Genomic DNA, 17285 nt, shown 5'->3' with positions numbered 1-17285 from the left:
GCCTCCTGAGTTACTGAGATTACAAACATATGCCACTGCACCCAGCAACATTGGACCTCTTAACTTCAGTAAGAACTACTTATATGATGTTTTTAAATTTCTTATTTAAAGAAATGCAGTTTTTCATATTTCTTGCCCAACTCTATCTAGAAAGGGAGACTGTTGGTAGAAAAGAAATTAAAAACCTTAGTTTTTAAAGAGGAAGCAATATTAACTTGGTTTTCCTGCTCCGAATGCTCCAGATTTAACCACTCCAAGCATCCCCATGTTTCATATAAACAAAAAGTTAATGTTTAATTCTCTCCATTAGTAAAGAGGATCTCAAGTTGCTGCAGGCAGAATACTGTTCCAGTTCTAGAGAAGTGATTTATGAGTTTGTCTGTCATAAACTCATGATTTCAACTTTATTTATTTATTTTTATTTTTTTACTATGTGATGTGTCTTGGTACCTGAATCTGGAGTGTGTATTTCTGCATGGATATTATTAAGAGATTTATTAAGAAATTTACTCCAACATCTTATGCCAGTTCTGCCTGGGAATTTGAATAGAGGTTCCAATGTAGCCCACCAAGTTTTTGCCCTCCTGTTTTTTCGTGTGCATCTATGGTTATATAAATGTGTTTCTAAGTATCATGTGAGCTGCATCCCATAGGTTGTGACACGTTCTGCCACGTTTGGTGCTTTGTTCCAACTATTTTTAAATTTCTGTTTTAATTTTTCAACTCAAATACTTTAGGTGCTTATTTTGAGAGTTGTGGGGTTTTGAGGATAAAATTTTCAAGTCCTTATAGAGTTTTAAGAAAAAAATGTACAACTTACCAGAGAGAAGAATTTGGTCCTTGGAGTGTTGCTTTTCAAAATATAAAACTTCCTGTACTTTAGTTTTCAGCCACTGTTGGTTTCCCTACAGGGGTGAGGGCTTTGTATTATCTGTCTGCTCTTTGGCTGTAGCCTCCTGTCTCTGATCCTCATCTGCAGCTCTGCCACACCATTGATTTTCCTCTCGGTCCACCCTCGCTGAGTTGAAAACAATCTATAGATGGATTTCTGAGCCAGTGCAAGCCATTCTGTCTCTAGATCTGCTGTCAGGCCATAGCACCGCAGTAGAGCTTATGTTCTATGATTATTTTAGGTTAGTGCTTTCCAACTTGGTAACCATATATGGTTTGGGGGCACTTGAGATGTGGTTAAGTCTGAACTGAGATTACATTAGAATTAGTTTTATCTTAATGTGACTACTAAAATCTTAAATTAAATATGTGTCTTATAAGATACTTATGTTGAATATCTGTTTTGGGCTTAACAGTAAATTGGACTAAAATTACAATGTGCAGCTAAGGGATGTCTTTCCCCATGGTTTCAGCACTAAATGAAGCAGGGCTCAGGTAATACCCCTTAGAATCCAGGTTTCCTGCCCAAGGTTGGGTAAAGCAGGAGTGGAGCCAGAATCTAATCATCCACCAGCTTTCTCTGACAGTGTTGAATCAGCCGTTGTTAGATTTCTGTAAAAGTATTAAGATTTCAATCTGGTCGCCTTTTTGTTTCTCAGGCATGAAGTTTTGTCATACAAGTAGGACCTTTAAAAAGCCTTTTGAAAAGCCCGAGGGAGCAGAGTAGATGGCAAGAGCAGGGTCCTGTTTGGCAGAGGGTACATATTTCACCCCCTGATCTGCTTCTTGCTCTTCAAACCCTTCCCACTCCCCAGAGGCAGGTGCAAGTAAGGGGTTGCACAAGAGACCAGAGCCCTGTCACCCTTCTTTGCTATTTTCCTTTATTATGACCATGCTTGGCCTGTGTTGTTCGACTGTAAGCTGCTTGAGGACAGGGGACTGAAAATTTGTTATCCTGTATTAACTGTAAAGTACAAAAGAATGTTAATTAACAATAAAATCAGCTCACCAGCACCACTGACTATTCCCCTTTTATAGCACACTTAGAAAATTATGATATTTGTACCAAAAGGGGATTCTGGCTGCCTAGCATTTCTAGTAGTCCATTCAGTAACTCCTTTGTTTAAGTGTACAGCATACCCCATTCTCAAATCATTGTACTGCCATCTGTTGGAAAGTTATTGTAATAAAAATGCAGGTCAGTAAGTGTTAAGAATGGTGCCTCCCTCTAGAGTTGTTCAGTGTACAACCTGCTCAACTGTTCGTGGTCATCCTGGGACTACCCTAGGACCCCTCTCCACCACCCAGTGGGCTGAGGAAATTAATAATATTTGAATAAACCTTAATCCATGAGAGGCACACCCATATTTTAGGAAACTAGATAATTCTGGTGAGCACTGAAGCCTTAACAGTAACCCAAAAAGTAGGAATTATTATAATCCCAGTTTTTCAGATGGGCAAGGGGGGATGAGATGTTAAATGATTGATTATTTGTTGGAGGAGCTGGAATTTGAACTTAAGCCATGAGACTGCAGAGCCTGGTTTTTAACCACAGCAATATATTCCTCTGGCAAACCTGTTAAAAACCACATCAGACGTAGCAGTTTCTAAGTCCTGTGGCTCAGTCCATTGTAAGACCTCAGCCCTGAGTTCTTTGGAAGAGTCCATGTTTTTCAGGTTTTGGCAAAGGAAGGGGAATCTGTGCTCTCTTTTGCCACTGCTGGTTTGTGTTGGGTGAGTGCTGTTCCTTCTCTGCATTTCATGGTGCCCTGTGGTCCTCTTCCTGTCAGGTGGCTTGGCTTCTTTCCACGGTCCCCATTCTGGTACTACACAGTGACCAGCCAGCACTGCTCCCAGCCATGTGGGTGGATCTGTCCTGCTCTCCTGGATTTCCTTCCTGCCTTTGCTAAAGCTTCGAGGACTATCTCCAAGACTACCTCTTCTTTTGGTGTCTGTTCTTTTCTTTAATCACTCCTCTTTTTGAACCTTTAATTGCTGTTCTTCTTTGGAACATCTTTGCTCATTTTCTCTCCTGATTATTTTACTGATTTAGAAGGAAGGTGCCTCAGGGCAGGGATTGCCTTGTTATGTTGTGAAGCAGAATCTGAAGTGCTCCATAAATTAGCATCTGTAGAGAATTTTGTACATATTAATTATTATTATTGAAATACAGAAATGCTTTCTGAACCATGAGGAAACATCTAGGATATTAGTCTAATTGCCTGTATGTGTTTTTAAAGAGGAAGAAGAAAGCCTCCTTTCCTGCCTGAAAGAGCTGTCAGAGCCCCAGTGCAGCGGCCCAAATCCCTGCTGGCTTCTTGTTTCAGTGCTTTTGTTTTTATTCCCAGAACCATGTTTGCCAGACAGTGAAATGAAGTCCTGTTGGGCTATTTGTGCTGGTCAAAAAAAAAAAAAAAAAGGTAGATATGGCCCCGGGCACCTGTCTTTACTTGTCTTTGGTCTGGAATCTGTTATTTCTTTAGCACATATATAGTTAAAGTCAATGGAATTCATTTTTGTGGGAGGGGGGGACAGGAAGTTTAAAGCAGACATTTATACTATGTTTGTGTTTACTGACAGAGTGAATCAACGTTTTTATTAGCATTTCATGATGGAATTGGAGCTTTTAAGACTTGCTGCATTTTAATGCTGACATATATGTCAGAAGATTCATTTATAGGGCTATTTATAGGACTATTGATCTTCTCCAGTGCTTGCTTTAAGAGCATACCTAGATGAGTGGTTAGTGAGGCCCTTTCTATCTGTCTAAATAACTTGCTTTAAAAATCATTATACTAAAATCTGTTGGCTTGATTTTCTTGGACATGAATTTTATTAAGTGTATTTCGATTAACAATTTAATGAGTGTCCCTTTATGAATGAAATCCTGGTCAGAATAAATTGAAATGACCTTAAAATCATCAATTGAAGTTACCTGTACATCTGAAATAAAAAATAGTGGTGCATATTCAAAGAAACTTGTTTATCATTCATTCGACTGCCCTGAGTCTGAGGAGACAGTATAGTGACAGGGCCTTATTGCATTGTCCAGTTGCTAAGGGCATGATTGACACACCGGGTAGGTTCAAGATAGAGACAAGAAACCTATGTTAGCTTTTTACCCCTACATTTTACTTTCTGCAGGGACTTCCCCACCCTGAGACAGCCTCTTTAAACCACATTGCTTCAGGTTTTTGAGGGTAACTGTAGAACAAGTTGAATCAGAAAACAAGCTCAGCTCATCTTTTAGATGAATAACTTACTTTGGGGACAATATTAATTTTTTCTATGTTATATAGAGGTATCCAGCTGTTCTGGAAGCATTTGGGCATTTTGTGCCTTTAAAGAGAAGGCCCAGGATTATACTACCAATATGCTGGACTGAGTCACAGGATTCAAGCTGCGGGAGAGCTGAGGGGTCTTCTCTCCTCTACAGAGCATCCATCCTCAGCTTTGGATGCTCTATAGAGTATCTTGGGGAGCTTGTGGAAGAGCACCAATGCCAGGACCATTCCTCCTCTGTTCACAGTTAGGAAAACTGAGACTCAGCATGGGGAATTGGCCATACACACTCAGGTGCTATAAAAATCATGATGTTAGGAGTCTTTAGCATTATTCCCAGAGCCTAATTGAGATGCTCTCTTGTTTTGGAGTGAGAAGTTGTTAAATTAGATCACAAGGGGTGCAGAACACAAGCTGGGACCACATGACACTGTCATTGGCTTGGAATTATCTGCCCTGTAATAAAGCTAAGTAGGACAGAGCCACCTCAGTACTTTCTCCATGTTGTCCATCTTGATGAAAGCCTTCATGTCAGTTGTGACAAAACTATAGTGTCAGTCTGGCTACATGGTAGGTGCACCTCCTATCCAAGCTGGGGCTTGTTAGTTCAGTTTATGTAGGGAAATGTTTTCAGCAAGACCTTTAATCATACCTAGTAGGTGGAATGCAACAGCTAAGTTCTTTAATTAAGCACTTGTTAAATCGGTTTTCCGTGATGGTAGTGAGTTTAATTTTCAAACATACGTACTTTAAAAGTTTTAAATAAGGGGATAGAACAGTAGTCAGTCATCTTTCTCTTCTAATTATTAGGGGAAGAAGCTCAGGGAGAGGTGTAAATATCATCAACATTTACTGAGAAACTATGATGTAGGGTCCCTTTAGTTAGGTGCTGAAAATTTTCAGCCCATGTCTTTGAGAAATGTTATTTTTTTTGTTCTGGGAAATTGTGTGTGTGTGTTTGTGTGTGTGTGTGTAACCTCTTGACACTGATTTGTATTTCTACTCTTCCTAAATATGAAGTTTAATAAATATTTCCTAATTACCATTTTCTTTTTTTTACTTATTTATTTATAAATGGCAGCAGAATGCATTACAATTCTTATTATACATATAGAGCACAATTTTTCATATCTCGGTTATATACAAAGCATATTCACATCAATTCGTGTCTTCATCCATGTCACATTCCACCATCATTTCTAACCCCATGCCCCCTCCCTTCCTCCCACCCCTCTGCCCTATCTAGAGTTTGTCTGTTCCTCCCATGCTCCCCCTCCCTACCCCACTATGAATCAGCCTCCTTATATCAAAGGAAACATTCAGCATTTGGTTTTTTGGGATAGGCTAACCTAATTACCATTTTCACAAATACTCTCAGAGAAGGCAGACAGCTAAATCAAAACCTATTTTAATATATTTGAATATAACATGCATATGTTAATATATAATGTGTACATATTGTGGATGGGACGATTCAGCACCTATGCTGCGCTGTAATATTTAAATGAGTGCCACAGGTAACAAGAAGATTTTTGTGAGATTGAGACAGTTGCTGTAAGATGCTTAGCACAGTGTTTGGTACATAGTAAATTCTTAACAATTCTTATTATTCATGAATCTATTATTATACCACCACTGCTATAGGAATTCATTGGAAAAAAAGAACTGGGTTAAGATTAGGGAAAAGGGAAAGCATAATTTAAGTGATGCATATTGCATCTATTTTACTTAACGTATCTTTTGCCTAAAAATTTCTCATGACAAACACTTTGGGAGGTATGGTATAATATAAATATGCATTAATAATTTGGTCTCTTGCTTCAGGAGCTGTATATTGCTGTCGGAATATCTGGAGCCATCCAACATTTAGCTGGGATGAAAGACAGCAAGGTAATTGTACATAATAACTATGGTGCTTTGAGAAAAAATTTTCACTTTTTTTTTTTCCTTGTGGGTCTGGGGATTAAACCCACAGCCTACTGCACGCCAGGCAAGCGCTCTGCCACTGAGCCACATCCTCAGTCCCACGTTTAGGTTTCACTGCATTTCCGTGTAGTTTCAGTGTGTATAGTTAAACCCTTCGTATTCACTTAAGCTGGGACTGAACGAAATAGAAGCCACTGTTTACCGCCTGAAGATGTTCTGCTGGCAGGACGGTCAGTGCTATGTCATGGGGGTGCCTGGCCCCAGTGGTGGCTCCACCACTAGCTTCCTACATGGCATGTCCTGTCTGGGCCTCAGGACACANTTTTTTTTTTTTTTTTTTTTTTTTTTTGGTGCTGAGGATCGAACCCAGGGCCTTGTGCATGCAAGGCAAGCACTCTGCCAACTGAGCTATATCCCCAGCCCTCAGCTCTGAGGTTCTGTGTGTAGAAAACATTAGGCTTCAATAGCCTGATGAGGTTCTGGCCATCTCAGTGGTTTGTGAAGTCATCGACCCTGAATCTCTCTTTGTCCCTTCAGTCTGTCCCCTAATTGTTCTACTCTCATATGTCTGGAGAGTCCCTCTTCTGGGTTATTACCAAACAATGTGACTGGCACATTTTGGGTTGGAGTATCAGGCTATTTTAATACCTCAGTAATTACCAAAAGTGTGCTGTGAGACAGAACACTTGATTTTAACTCACTGCATGGACTACTTCTGAAAGTCCTATGTAATGACTCTGTGAACATATATTTCAGAATATGACACATTAATTCATGCATAACAATGTACAGTTTGAATTATGAACTTATCTTTCATGAAGTCGGAGATGCCTCTGACACTACTGCATTTATCCATTCAGATGGAAGCTTGATATAAAAGATAATAAAACTTTTAACAGGCTTAACTTCTGACTTGAAGAAATGCATGCACTACCTCTTTGTAGCTTCTAAATGAATTGGTCCAAAACCAGTCAGATTTCACAGTTGGATGGCAGGTTTCTTTACTAAGCTCTGAAAACATCAGTGCCAATAGGGAAAAATGTGATTTATGCATTAAAAAAAAAAAACCTTCTATACCAGCAGCTTTAAAATATATCTTCAGGTAGACCAGTTCAGACAGATTTAGAATTCTGTTTCCCTAAAATAAAAATTCTACATGCCAAGAAGATCCTGGTAAAAATTCTCTTCCCATGCCAACAGGGCTAGATTGTGAAATAAACAAACAATAGTATATGCAAAACAAATAGAGAATAGTTGAAGTAAGGAGACCCATGTTGGGGGACAATCCATGAGAATAAAGTTCAGCTAAGACTTTGTTTCCATCCAGTCAACAAATATTTATTAACTATATTCCTTGTAATAGATGCTAGGGATAGTTAAATGACAAAGACAGTCCCTGTTGTCACTTTCTTTTGTGGGAGACAGATGATTTCTAGTTGTTATTTTGGTTAGGTTCTAAAATGGGGTATTAGAATGGCTTAAATCTAGCAGTCGCATTGTCTAATATAAGCTGCAATTTTAATTATCATCATGGTTTACTTGAAAGAATTCGAGATTTGACAGTTACATCAAATGGGTCAATGTAATAAAAGCACTTTTTAACTATATACATAATAATATGGTTGAATATGATATATGCATTTAAAAACTGTTAGGAAGAAGAGCTTGAATTTATAAGGAACTGTTGAAAGCTCTTAGACACAAGCAAGACTTTATCATAGTTGTTTACAGTTGATAATTCAGCAATATCATTTTAGTAATCTGAAAAATGATAAGCAACCCACATCTTTTTCCTTAAGTCACCATAGTGATTCTTTTCCACAATTAAGTGCTCTTTTAGAATAACTTTTGTTTAGTGGGATTAAAAAGCTTTCAGATGATTAAACTGTGAAGTTTTTTGAGTAGGTGACTTCCAGGAGAATCGTTAGCCATTACTAATTAAATGAATCTCTGCTTATAGCTGTGAAGCTGGCTACACATTCCCAGAAGAGAAACACTTCAGTGAAAATCAGTGCCTGTGATTTTAAATATTTGTCCTTATGACTTTGAATTTGAGATTTATCTGAAACACCATTATCTCTTGATTAGCCATTACCTGGACTATCCTGTGCTTCAGTCTCAGATATTCTGGCATATTCTGCCCATCCCTTTGAGGAGCCCTGCTTAGGGAATTACATGTAGCCTGTATTTTAGGTCAGACTATATCAAAATACTTAATATATTGATACTAGTGGTTCTCAAGGTGCACTAATAGGTTAAAGCTTTACTTCTAGAGATTTGAATTATTCTGATATCTATTAAAATAATACCATATTTGAGTCAGAACTCTAATTTTAAAAACTTGCAGTGGTCTTAGAAGGATCCATGGGGAATACCAAATTACTACTACTTTGTTTGTTTTTTGTTTGTTTACAGTGCTAGGAATTGAACCCAGGGCCTTGTACATGCAAGGCAAGCACCCTACCAACTGAGTTATATCCCCAGCTGTTGAATTACTTCCTCTTACTTCACTGTTAATAATCTCACATCACCTTTCATTTTTAAGAATACATTTATAAGAAGTATGAGAAGTGTTTGACAAGTTTGTAAGAGATACAGCAATTTGCTTGTTTTATGACATTTATTTTTTGCATACATAAGGACTTAATTTTTTAAAATTCTCCTTTAATAACAGGTTGACAAGATAGTTAGCCTTTTATTTCTTAATAGTTTTACATTTATGTGATGATGAGGATCGGATCCAGTGTCTCATGCATGCAAGGCAAACACTCTACCACTGAGCCACAACCCCAGCCCCAAGACTAGCTTTTTATTCTCATAACAGACCCATGATAATAATTTAAAGTAATAAATGGGACAGACTATATGGAGGACAAAATAGTTTGAACTACAATGGCTGTGAATTTTGGGTGTACACTTGCTACCCTTTTTTAACCCAAAACCAAACACTATTTTTCACACAAAAAGAACTTTGTAAATAAATATTGATTTTAGGCCTGGGATTGTGGCTCAGTGGTAGAGCGCTTTCCTTGCATGTGTGAGGCACTGGGTTTGATTCTCAGCATCACATATGAATAAATGAATAAAATAAAGGTCCATCAACAACTTAAAACTTTTTTTAAAAACAGTGATTTTTAAACTCTTTATAAAATCGAGACAAACTAGTGGTGAGTATGAGATAATTTTACTATCGTGCAACCCAGAAACTTCTAATAAATTTATAATATTGGCATAGAAGCATCAAATTCATATTATTTGACATTTTAAGAATGTTAGTATGTTGTAAGAGGGAAGTGAAAAATAGAACCATCAGTCTGTGTGGTATGTTTTCTTGATAAAAACCAAATGCTTTGTTTTTATTTCATAGACAATTGTGGCTATCAACAAAGACCCAGAAGCTCCAATTTTCCAAGTAGCAGATTATGGAATAGTTGCAGATTTATTTAAGGTAAGATGGACTTGACAGAAATTACTGTTGTCCAGATTGTCATCTAAGAATCTCTTAGAGTTGGTGAGGGATGAAGCTATTAAACAAAGACTGTGTGTTTGTGTACATACTATTAATATATCACACAGTTTTTTCCTCTACTTAAAGTTAAGTTGCCCAAATAAATATATGTTGTTAATATAGGGCACTATAACTGTCCCCTTAAGGAGTCCAAATTGTCTTTAGAATATCCACATGGCTCTCGGCATCTCACTTAGCACACAACTCAAAGTGACTGGAGTCGCCATCACCTCGAATTGTACTTGGCAGCCACCCTGAAGAAAGACCATCAAGGCCGCTCACTCAGGGTTGCTGAGAATGGTGGAGCCTTTCTGGGGAAGAGCAGGCGCTTGAGGCCAGCGTATCAGGAGTGCTTTGCTTGCTGTGTTTGAGGGTAAAACCTTCCATATGTAACAAGCTTAGGGAGAGCACTTCCTTCCCGCTCCTCACTCTCTTCACTTCTGAGCTTTCCTCTCACCCTGTCATCACCTATGTATTTGCTTTCCCACAAGAAAAAGATACTTTAATCATTAAGCTATTTGTTCAAGTAGCAAGAATTTAGTTCTTACTACGGTGTGAATAGAGGGGTAAATATTTCTATTATTTAAAAGTGAAATGAAATTTTCTAAACCCTGACCATGTACCATATTGACATGTTTGCAAATAGGCATCTGCTATGGTTGCCTTTTGTTTTCTACAAGAGGATATTTCAATACATTTGTAAGTGATTTTGCTTATTTAAAGGTGTTTTTCTGTCTTCCAGTGCACTAGGTATTGCAGCTCTCATGGGGGGCTTACATGATAAATAGATGAAGTGTCTAACAGTTGGAAATTATCAGTGTTCATCCAGTGGATGGATATCTGCCTTGGGGCAGGAGCGTATTTTTAGCAGTTGTTAAGGGAATGGCACTGGACCCTGCCTCCTGCATTAAAAGCAGCCCTCAGTTTTAGCAGGAGAGAGAGACAAAGGAAAGAGAAAGTCTATGAACTCAGATATCTCAAATGAAAGACAGTCCTAAGACAGCAAAGTGAACAGGGACCTTGAAACTTTCCACAACTGGATTTCCAACCTCAGGTTCTCAAGCTCTTTTCAAGCTCTTTTTGGTGTCGTAAGAGACCCACATTTGACTAGAGAGAGACTGTTGGGACCAAGACAGCACATTATTTGGGTTTGGCTAGCATTGTATGAAGGCAGCAACCACCCCATGCTGCTCAGAAGTTCTTTCTATTTTTGTTTTGTGGTACTGGGGATTGAACCCAGGGCCTCATGCTAAGCAAGATCTACCACTGAGCCACATCCCTGACCCTCAGAAGTTCTGAAATGCAGTTAAGATGTTTTGGATTAATACAAAGGTAGAGAAGTTACTCAGCCCTTAAAATGGAGGTTGGAAAAAAAAAAACAAGTTAATGACTATGAACATATTAAAATACTGCTTTAAGTACAGAGTCTCATTTACTACTACACAAATAAAACCAGCCAGGTATGTGCTTCTTTTTCTTGGCGGTATTGGGAATTGAACCCAAGTATACTCTACTACTCTGCCCTTTTAAACTTTGTTTTGAAACTGTTTGTCTAAATTACTGACATTGGTGCAAAATTATGATCCTCCTGCCTCAACCTCCCAAGTCACTGGGATTACAGGCACACACCACCAAGCCCAGCCAAAGAGGATCTAGAGTTAATTTTGTGTAAAAATTTTAAATTGAAGACTATCATATGTAACAAGTATTAGACTAATAATTAATAATTAACAGTTATTAGACTAATAATTTCCGAGGTGATATTTAGCTCACCAAATGTAACCATATAGAGAATAAAATATTAGTATGCATAATATTTTATTCTTTTATATTTACTGTTTTACTTCACCCTTCAATAATCATGAATTAGAAAGGACAGGTTTCACACCCCTCATAAATATGAAAAGTATATGATACAGAGATTAAGAGCTTCAATTCAAATTCTCTGTTGGTCTCATACTAGATAAATGATTTTGGCCAGGTTAGTTAATCTCACTAAATGTCAGTTTCCTCCTTTGTAACACAGATACTACACTGCCCACCTTAAAGATTGTAAGAAAGATTAAATGAGATTATATAGTACCCAATACAGTCTGTGATAAATATTAGCCTACCTGATTATATTCTCTTTCATCCAGGTACATAGTAGGTGCTCAATAAAAATAATATAAAAGGAGTTAGAGTGAGGGGGCATAGTGTACTACCTGACTTTGCTTTTAATATAACAGCTTTACTGAGATATAATTCACATGCTATAAGATTCACTTTTTAAAAATGAATGAGTGGTTTTTAGTATATTCACAGAGTTATGCAAACTACTATCTAATTCTAGTACATTTTTTTATCACACTGAAAAGAAATCCCATACCCACAATACCTATTCCCATAATCTCCCCAATTCTGGGCAACCACTAATTTACTTTCTGTCTCTGTAGATTTGCCAGTCCTAGACATTTCATATAAATGGCATCATATACAATGTGGCCTTTTTTGGCTGACTTCTTTCACTTCACATAAGTTTTCAAGGTTCGTCTGTGTGCTAGCATGTGTCAGTAATTTCTTTTTTTTGCCAAATGATATCCATCATATGGATATGCCACATTTTGTCCATTCATCATTTGGTGGATATTTCAGTTGTTTCTACTTTTGGCTATTATGGATAATGCTGCTATAAACATTTGTGTATAAGATTTTGTGCATGCATTTTTTCCTTTGGGGTATATGTATAGAAGAAATAGAATTGCTGGGTCACACATGGTAACTGTATATTAACTGCCAAACTCTTTTCAGAATGATTCTACCATTTTACATTCCAATAAAATATATATAAAGACTCCATTTTTTCCCATATACTTGCCAACACTTATTATTGTCTGTCTTTTTGATTGTAGCTGTGTATGTGTGTGAATGTGTATGCGTGTGAATGAGAGAGAGAGAGGAAGAGAGAGACAGAAGTGGTATCTCACTGTAGTTTTGAGCTCCTTTTCTCTCGTGGCTAGTGATGTTGAACTTCTTTTCCTGTGCTTATAGGCCACTTGGTTTGTTTTCTTTGTAGAAATGTCTATTCAGATTCTTTGCCCATTTTTAAATTGCATTGTCCTTTTGTTCTTGAGTTGTAAGGGTTCTTTACATATGCTGGAAACAAGTTCCTTATCAGCTAAATGATTTCTAAACATAAGCATTTCTCCCATTTGTTGAGTTGTCCTCACATTCTTTATGACATAAACATTTTAAACTTTGATGAAGTCCAACTCATCTTTTTTTTTTTTTGGTCACCTGCACTCCAACAATTATATCTAAGAAACTTTTTCCTTATCTGATGTAGTGAAAAGTTTCTGTTCAAGTGCCTGTTTTCAGTTCCCTTGGGTGTATCTCTAGGAGTAGAATTGCTGGATCATAGGGTAATTCTATGTTTAGGGTTTTGGTGGGGTTTTTGGTATTTTGTGGATTTTTTTTTTTTTTTTTTTTTTTTTGAGAGAGGATCTTACTAAGTTGCCCAGGCTGGCCTCAAACTTGCCATCTTCCTATCTCAGCCTTCCAAGTTGCTGGAATTATACGTGTGTGTCACCATGCTCCCAACTATGTTTAACTTTTTGAAGGACCTCTGACTTGCCTACCATAGAGATTACACCATTTCACATTACTTTACTACTAGCAGTGTACAGCTGTTCCAGTTTTGCCACATCTTTACCAACACTTGTTACTTTCTATTTTTAGATTATAGCCATCCTAGTAGGTGTGAAGTAATATCTCAAGTTGTAGTTTTGGTTTACATTTCCCAAATGTCTAATGATGTTACGCTTATTGGCCATTTATATGTCTTTGAAGAAATGTCTAAGGTCCCCCCTCCCCCCCCTCCCAGTACTAAGGATCAAACCCAGAGCCTTGCACTTGAGCTACATCCCCAAGTCCTTTACCCATTATTTAGTTGGGTATATCTTTTTTTTGTTGACTTGAAGGAGCTCTTTATATTTTCTGAATACTAAATCATTACCAGATATGTGATTTTCAAATATTTTCTCTCGTTTAATAGATTTTTTCAGTTGTTGAATGTATAGTTCTCATTTTGACAATGTTCAAGTTAGCTATTTTTTCTTTTGTTGCTTGTACTGTTACAGTTACATTTAAGGATCCATTGCCAAATCAAAGGTAATGACTATTTACCCTGTACTTTCTTCAAAGAGATTTAAAGCTTTAGCTCAAATATTTAGATTATCGGTCCATTTTAACTTTTTTTATATGATGTGAGGTTGGGGCCCAGTTTTATTCTTTTTGCTTATGGATATCCATTTGTCCTCTGTTCAAGGGTCTATTCAGTCCCCATTGAATAAACTTAAATTAAGTTGCCTCTTTGATTTTAGTGAGTAGTGACCTGCCTCTGTAATATTAAAAAATAAAAATAAAAAAGGAAAAAGAATCTAGACTTTCAAATGCCCAGTGCATTAGACACTCAGTGAACCTGAGTTAAAATATTTTTTTTCCCTAAATAAGGCATTGTTTGGTATCCTTGGAAAATTTGAGGTTGGTATCATTTAAAAAGTGTAATGATGGAAAGAGAAAGTCCCCTCAACCCTTTTGTGGGGAATGTGGTGGTGGGACATTCTATAAGGTCTTTTTCTCTCTTTTTTTTTTTTAATTTATTTTTTAGTTATAGGTGGACACAATACCTTTATTTTATTTTTATGTGGTGCTGAGGATTGAACCCAGTGCCTCACGCATACTCTACCTCTGAGCCACAACCCCAGCCCCTCTATAAGGTCTTTAAAAATTGTGTATTCTACCTGGGTTCAGTGGCACACATCTGTAATTCTAGTGACTTAGGAGGCTGAGGCAGGAGGATCATGAGTTCAAAACCAGCCTCAGTAATAGCAAGGCACTAAGCAACTCAGTGAGACCCTGTCTCTAAATAAATAAAAAATAGGGCTGGGGATATGGCTCAGTGGTCAAATGCCCCTGAGTTCAATCCCCAGAACAACAACAACAACAAAAAAATGTGTATTCTAATCCAAATTAATGTTTCACCTCCTGGGGAAATAAGTTGGGCTCTAGCCTATTTTTTGCAAAAAACATTGATCCCACATGAGGCTCAGTTAGCATGTCATCTGTGTGACTGGCATGAGCTCATGGCCCCTCCACTGAGGAAAACCAGGAGAAGCGGTGCCAGCACTTAATGCCACCCCTGAGCAAATGCCTGCTGGCTCCATGGTAAACATGGGCCTTTTAATAGGCTGGAGACAAAGTGACATTCGGAAGAAACAACATGTCGACAATTTCCTTAATAAATTTTGTACGAACACATTATTTCCACCTAATGGAAATGTAGCTCTCTTAAATAATTGAGAGGCTATATTCATCAGTGGCAAGTTCAACTGGGATCTTTGTGAGCTAGGGCAGCTGACAGCCCCTTGCAAGACTGGGTAATTGATATTTTACACAAGTGGCTGGGCTGGTGTTCAGAATGTCTGTGTGGCATTCCCCTGCAGTTCCCACGTACAGTTCGCTCTGTTGTCCAAGCCATCACAAAGCAGCTCCAGACTGGGAGTGCTAGTAGTTACTGAACTGCCAAGACTAAGGATTAGTAATCAATAATTTTAAAGATAGGAATCAACTCAGTTTCCTTTTGCTGTAATTTCTGTTAACCCGGGGGCATTTTACCATTGAGCCACACCCCCAGCCCATTTTTATTTTTTACCTTGAGACAGGGTCTCGCTAGGTTGCCCAGAGCCTTGCTAAGTTGCTGAGGCTGGCATTGATTTTACGATCCTCTGCCTCAGCCTCCCCAGTTGCTGGGATTACAGGTGTGCATTTATTTATGTGCCACATGATAGTAATGTGCTCAGAAAGCAACTGAAATGTTTAGGAAATAAGTATGAATGAATAAATGAACAATGAGCAAGTAAGTGCTAGAGGATATTGGCAGGAGTCCTGACTAAGACGGTGACTTTGGTGTGGACTTTGAAGGGAAGTGGTGAATGAAGTAAGGGTAGGAAGAATGTGGGGAAAAACAAGAAGGTAAAAAATACACCAGGTACAGAGGTTCCCCTATAATCTCAGCTATTCAGGAGGCTGAGGCAGGAGAATTGTAAGTTTGACACCAACCTCAGCAACAAAGCAAAATAATAATAATAATAATAATAATAATAATAATAAAAGGGCTGGAGATGTAGTTCAGTGGTAGAGCGCCCTTGGGTTCAATTCCCAGCCAAACAAATTTTTTAGATTAGAACAGCACTGTGGTTGTGGTTGTGTCAGAAAGGCTCCTAGGCATGAGTGTGTGGGCCCTGGGCGTTGCCAGCTCAGGGGTTTGTACTCTCCCGCGGTGAGTGGGGAGTGGCACTTGATACTCAGTGTTGCACTCTTTTTAAAATTTTTTAAAATTAATTTTTTAATTTGTTCTAATTTGTTATACATGACAGCAGAATGCATTTCAGTTCATAGTACACAAACGGAGCACAATTTTTCTGTCTCTGGTTGTACACAAAGTAGTCACACCATTCATGTTGTCATACATGTACCTAGGGTAATGAGTGTTGGACCTTTTCTGGTGGCCTCCACGAGCTGCCAAGAGCTGGGGCTCTGTCACAGTGAAGGCTCTAATTGCTTATTACTGCTTTTTTTGTTTATTTGTTTTTGCAGGTGGTTCCTGAAATGACCGAACTATTGAAGAAAAAATGAATCATGCTCATGTGTCAAGAAGGAACGCTATGTCAAAGTATTCAACTGAAATCACAGAAATTTACAATTTGATGAAAAAATTTAACAGCAGCCAGATGCTTTTTATGGGACTATTATTATATTTCTTTTTAATTATGTGTAGTTCCAAACAATTATTTTTTGAAATTTTCTAATTCTGTAATAAAATCTGTAATAAAGCCTTAACTACAGCTTTAAAACTGAAGACATGTGCAACTTCTTAAAGAAAGAGAAGAAAGGGAGTGAAAGTTCACTTACCATTTTTCCTTCACCTGTCTTGTCCGTGGAGAGCTTTGTTTCAGGCAGATTCTAAACATGAAAGTTCCCACCAGCCTGATCAATATAATGTAATTATGGAAGGACGTATCTCATAGGAGAAGGGAATGAGGTTGGTAAACCCAGAGTTTAAAAGCTGGCTACAAAGCGGGAGTATTACCCTAAACATACCCAGTCTTCAGAAACCATTGCTAATGTGACAAAAGCAGACCTGACTTAAATCTGACCTTGTTGAATGTATTTAGTTGGCTTAAGATAAATTTAATTTTCCAATTCATTCTAAGATTTTTTCAGTTTTTATGACTTACGTCTGTAAAGGAGGACAAGTGGAGGAGGGGCTGCTTTGAAAGCATGACCTCTTATGCAAACAGATAGTTTGATATTATTATAAATGTTTAAAATCCTGCTCAGAGAATGCTTTGCTCTTTCCTCTGCCCTCCTGGTGGCCTCCTTCGCGCTCTTGAGAAAGCAGCCAGGCCCCGGAACCAGCCTGTGTGGTCACCTCTGGCACTCTCTGCTGCCTTGGGGCACAGCCCAAACCTGGTGTGGCAGGGGCTACAAGCTAGTGGAGTGCAGGTATAAGGACAGGGGCAGGTGAGCCTTTGGCCAGGTCTGCAGAAAAACGTGGACAGCTATATGAAGTCATAGAAAGACCAGGAGTTGACTGGCAAATAGAATAAAGAGAACTGTCATCAGGGAGCAGGAGAGA

General features: G+C 38.1%; 1 protein-coding gene across 1 annotated transcript in view; it reads left to right on the top strand.

The window, feature by feature from the left end:
• The window catches only part of Etfa (electron transfer flavoprotein subunit alpha), an 80443-nt gene extending 63938 nt beyond the window's left edge, over positions 1–16505 (top strand). The window contains exons 10-12 of the mRNA XM_015480376.2: positions 5998–6063; positions 9467–9547; positions 16244–16505. Of these exons, the coding sequence (XP_015335862.1) occupies positions 5998–6063; positions 9467–9547; positions 16244–16282 (186 nt within the window). The 3' untranslated portion in view covers positions 16283–16505. The remainder of the gene's footprint in view (positions 1–5997; positions 6064–9466; positions 9548–16243) is intronic.
• The last annotated feature ends 780 nt before the right edge of the window (positions 16506–17285 follow it).

The sequence above is a fragment of the Marmota marmota genome, unplaced genomic scaffold (genome assembly GCF_001458135.2).
Source record: "Marmota marmota marmota unplaced genomic scaffold, marMar, whole genome shotgun sequence".
NCBI lineage: Eukaryota > Metazoa > Chordata > Mammalia > Rodentia > Sciuridae > Marmota > Marmota marmota.
Note: the sequence above shows the minus strand (reverse complement) of the source record. Positions and strands in the feature narration are given on the sequence as shown.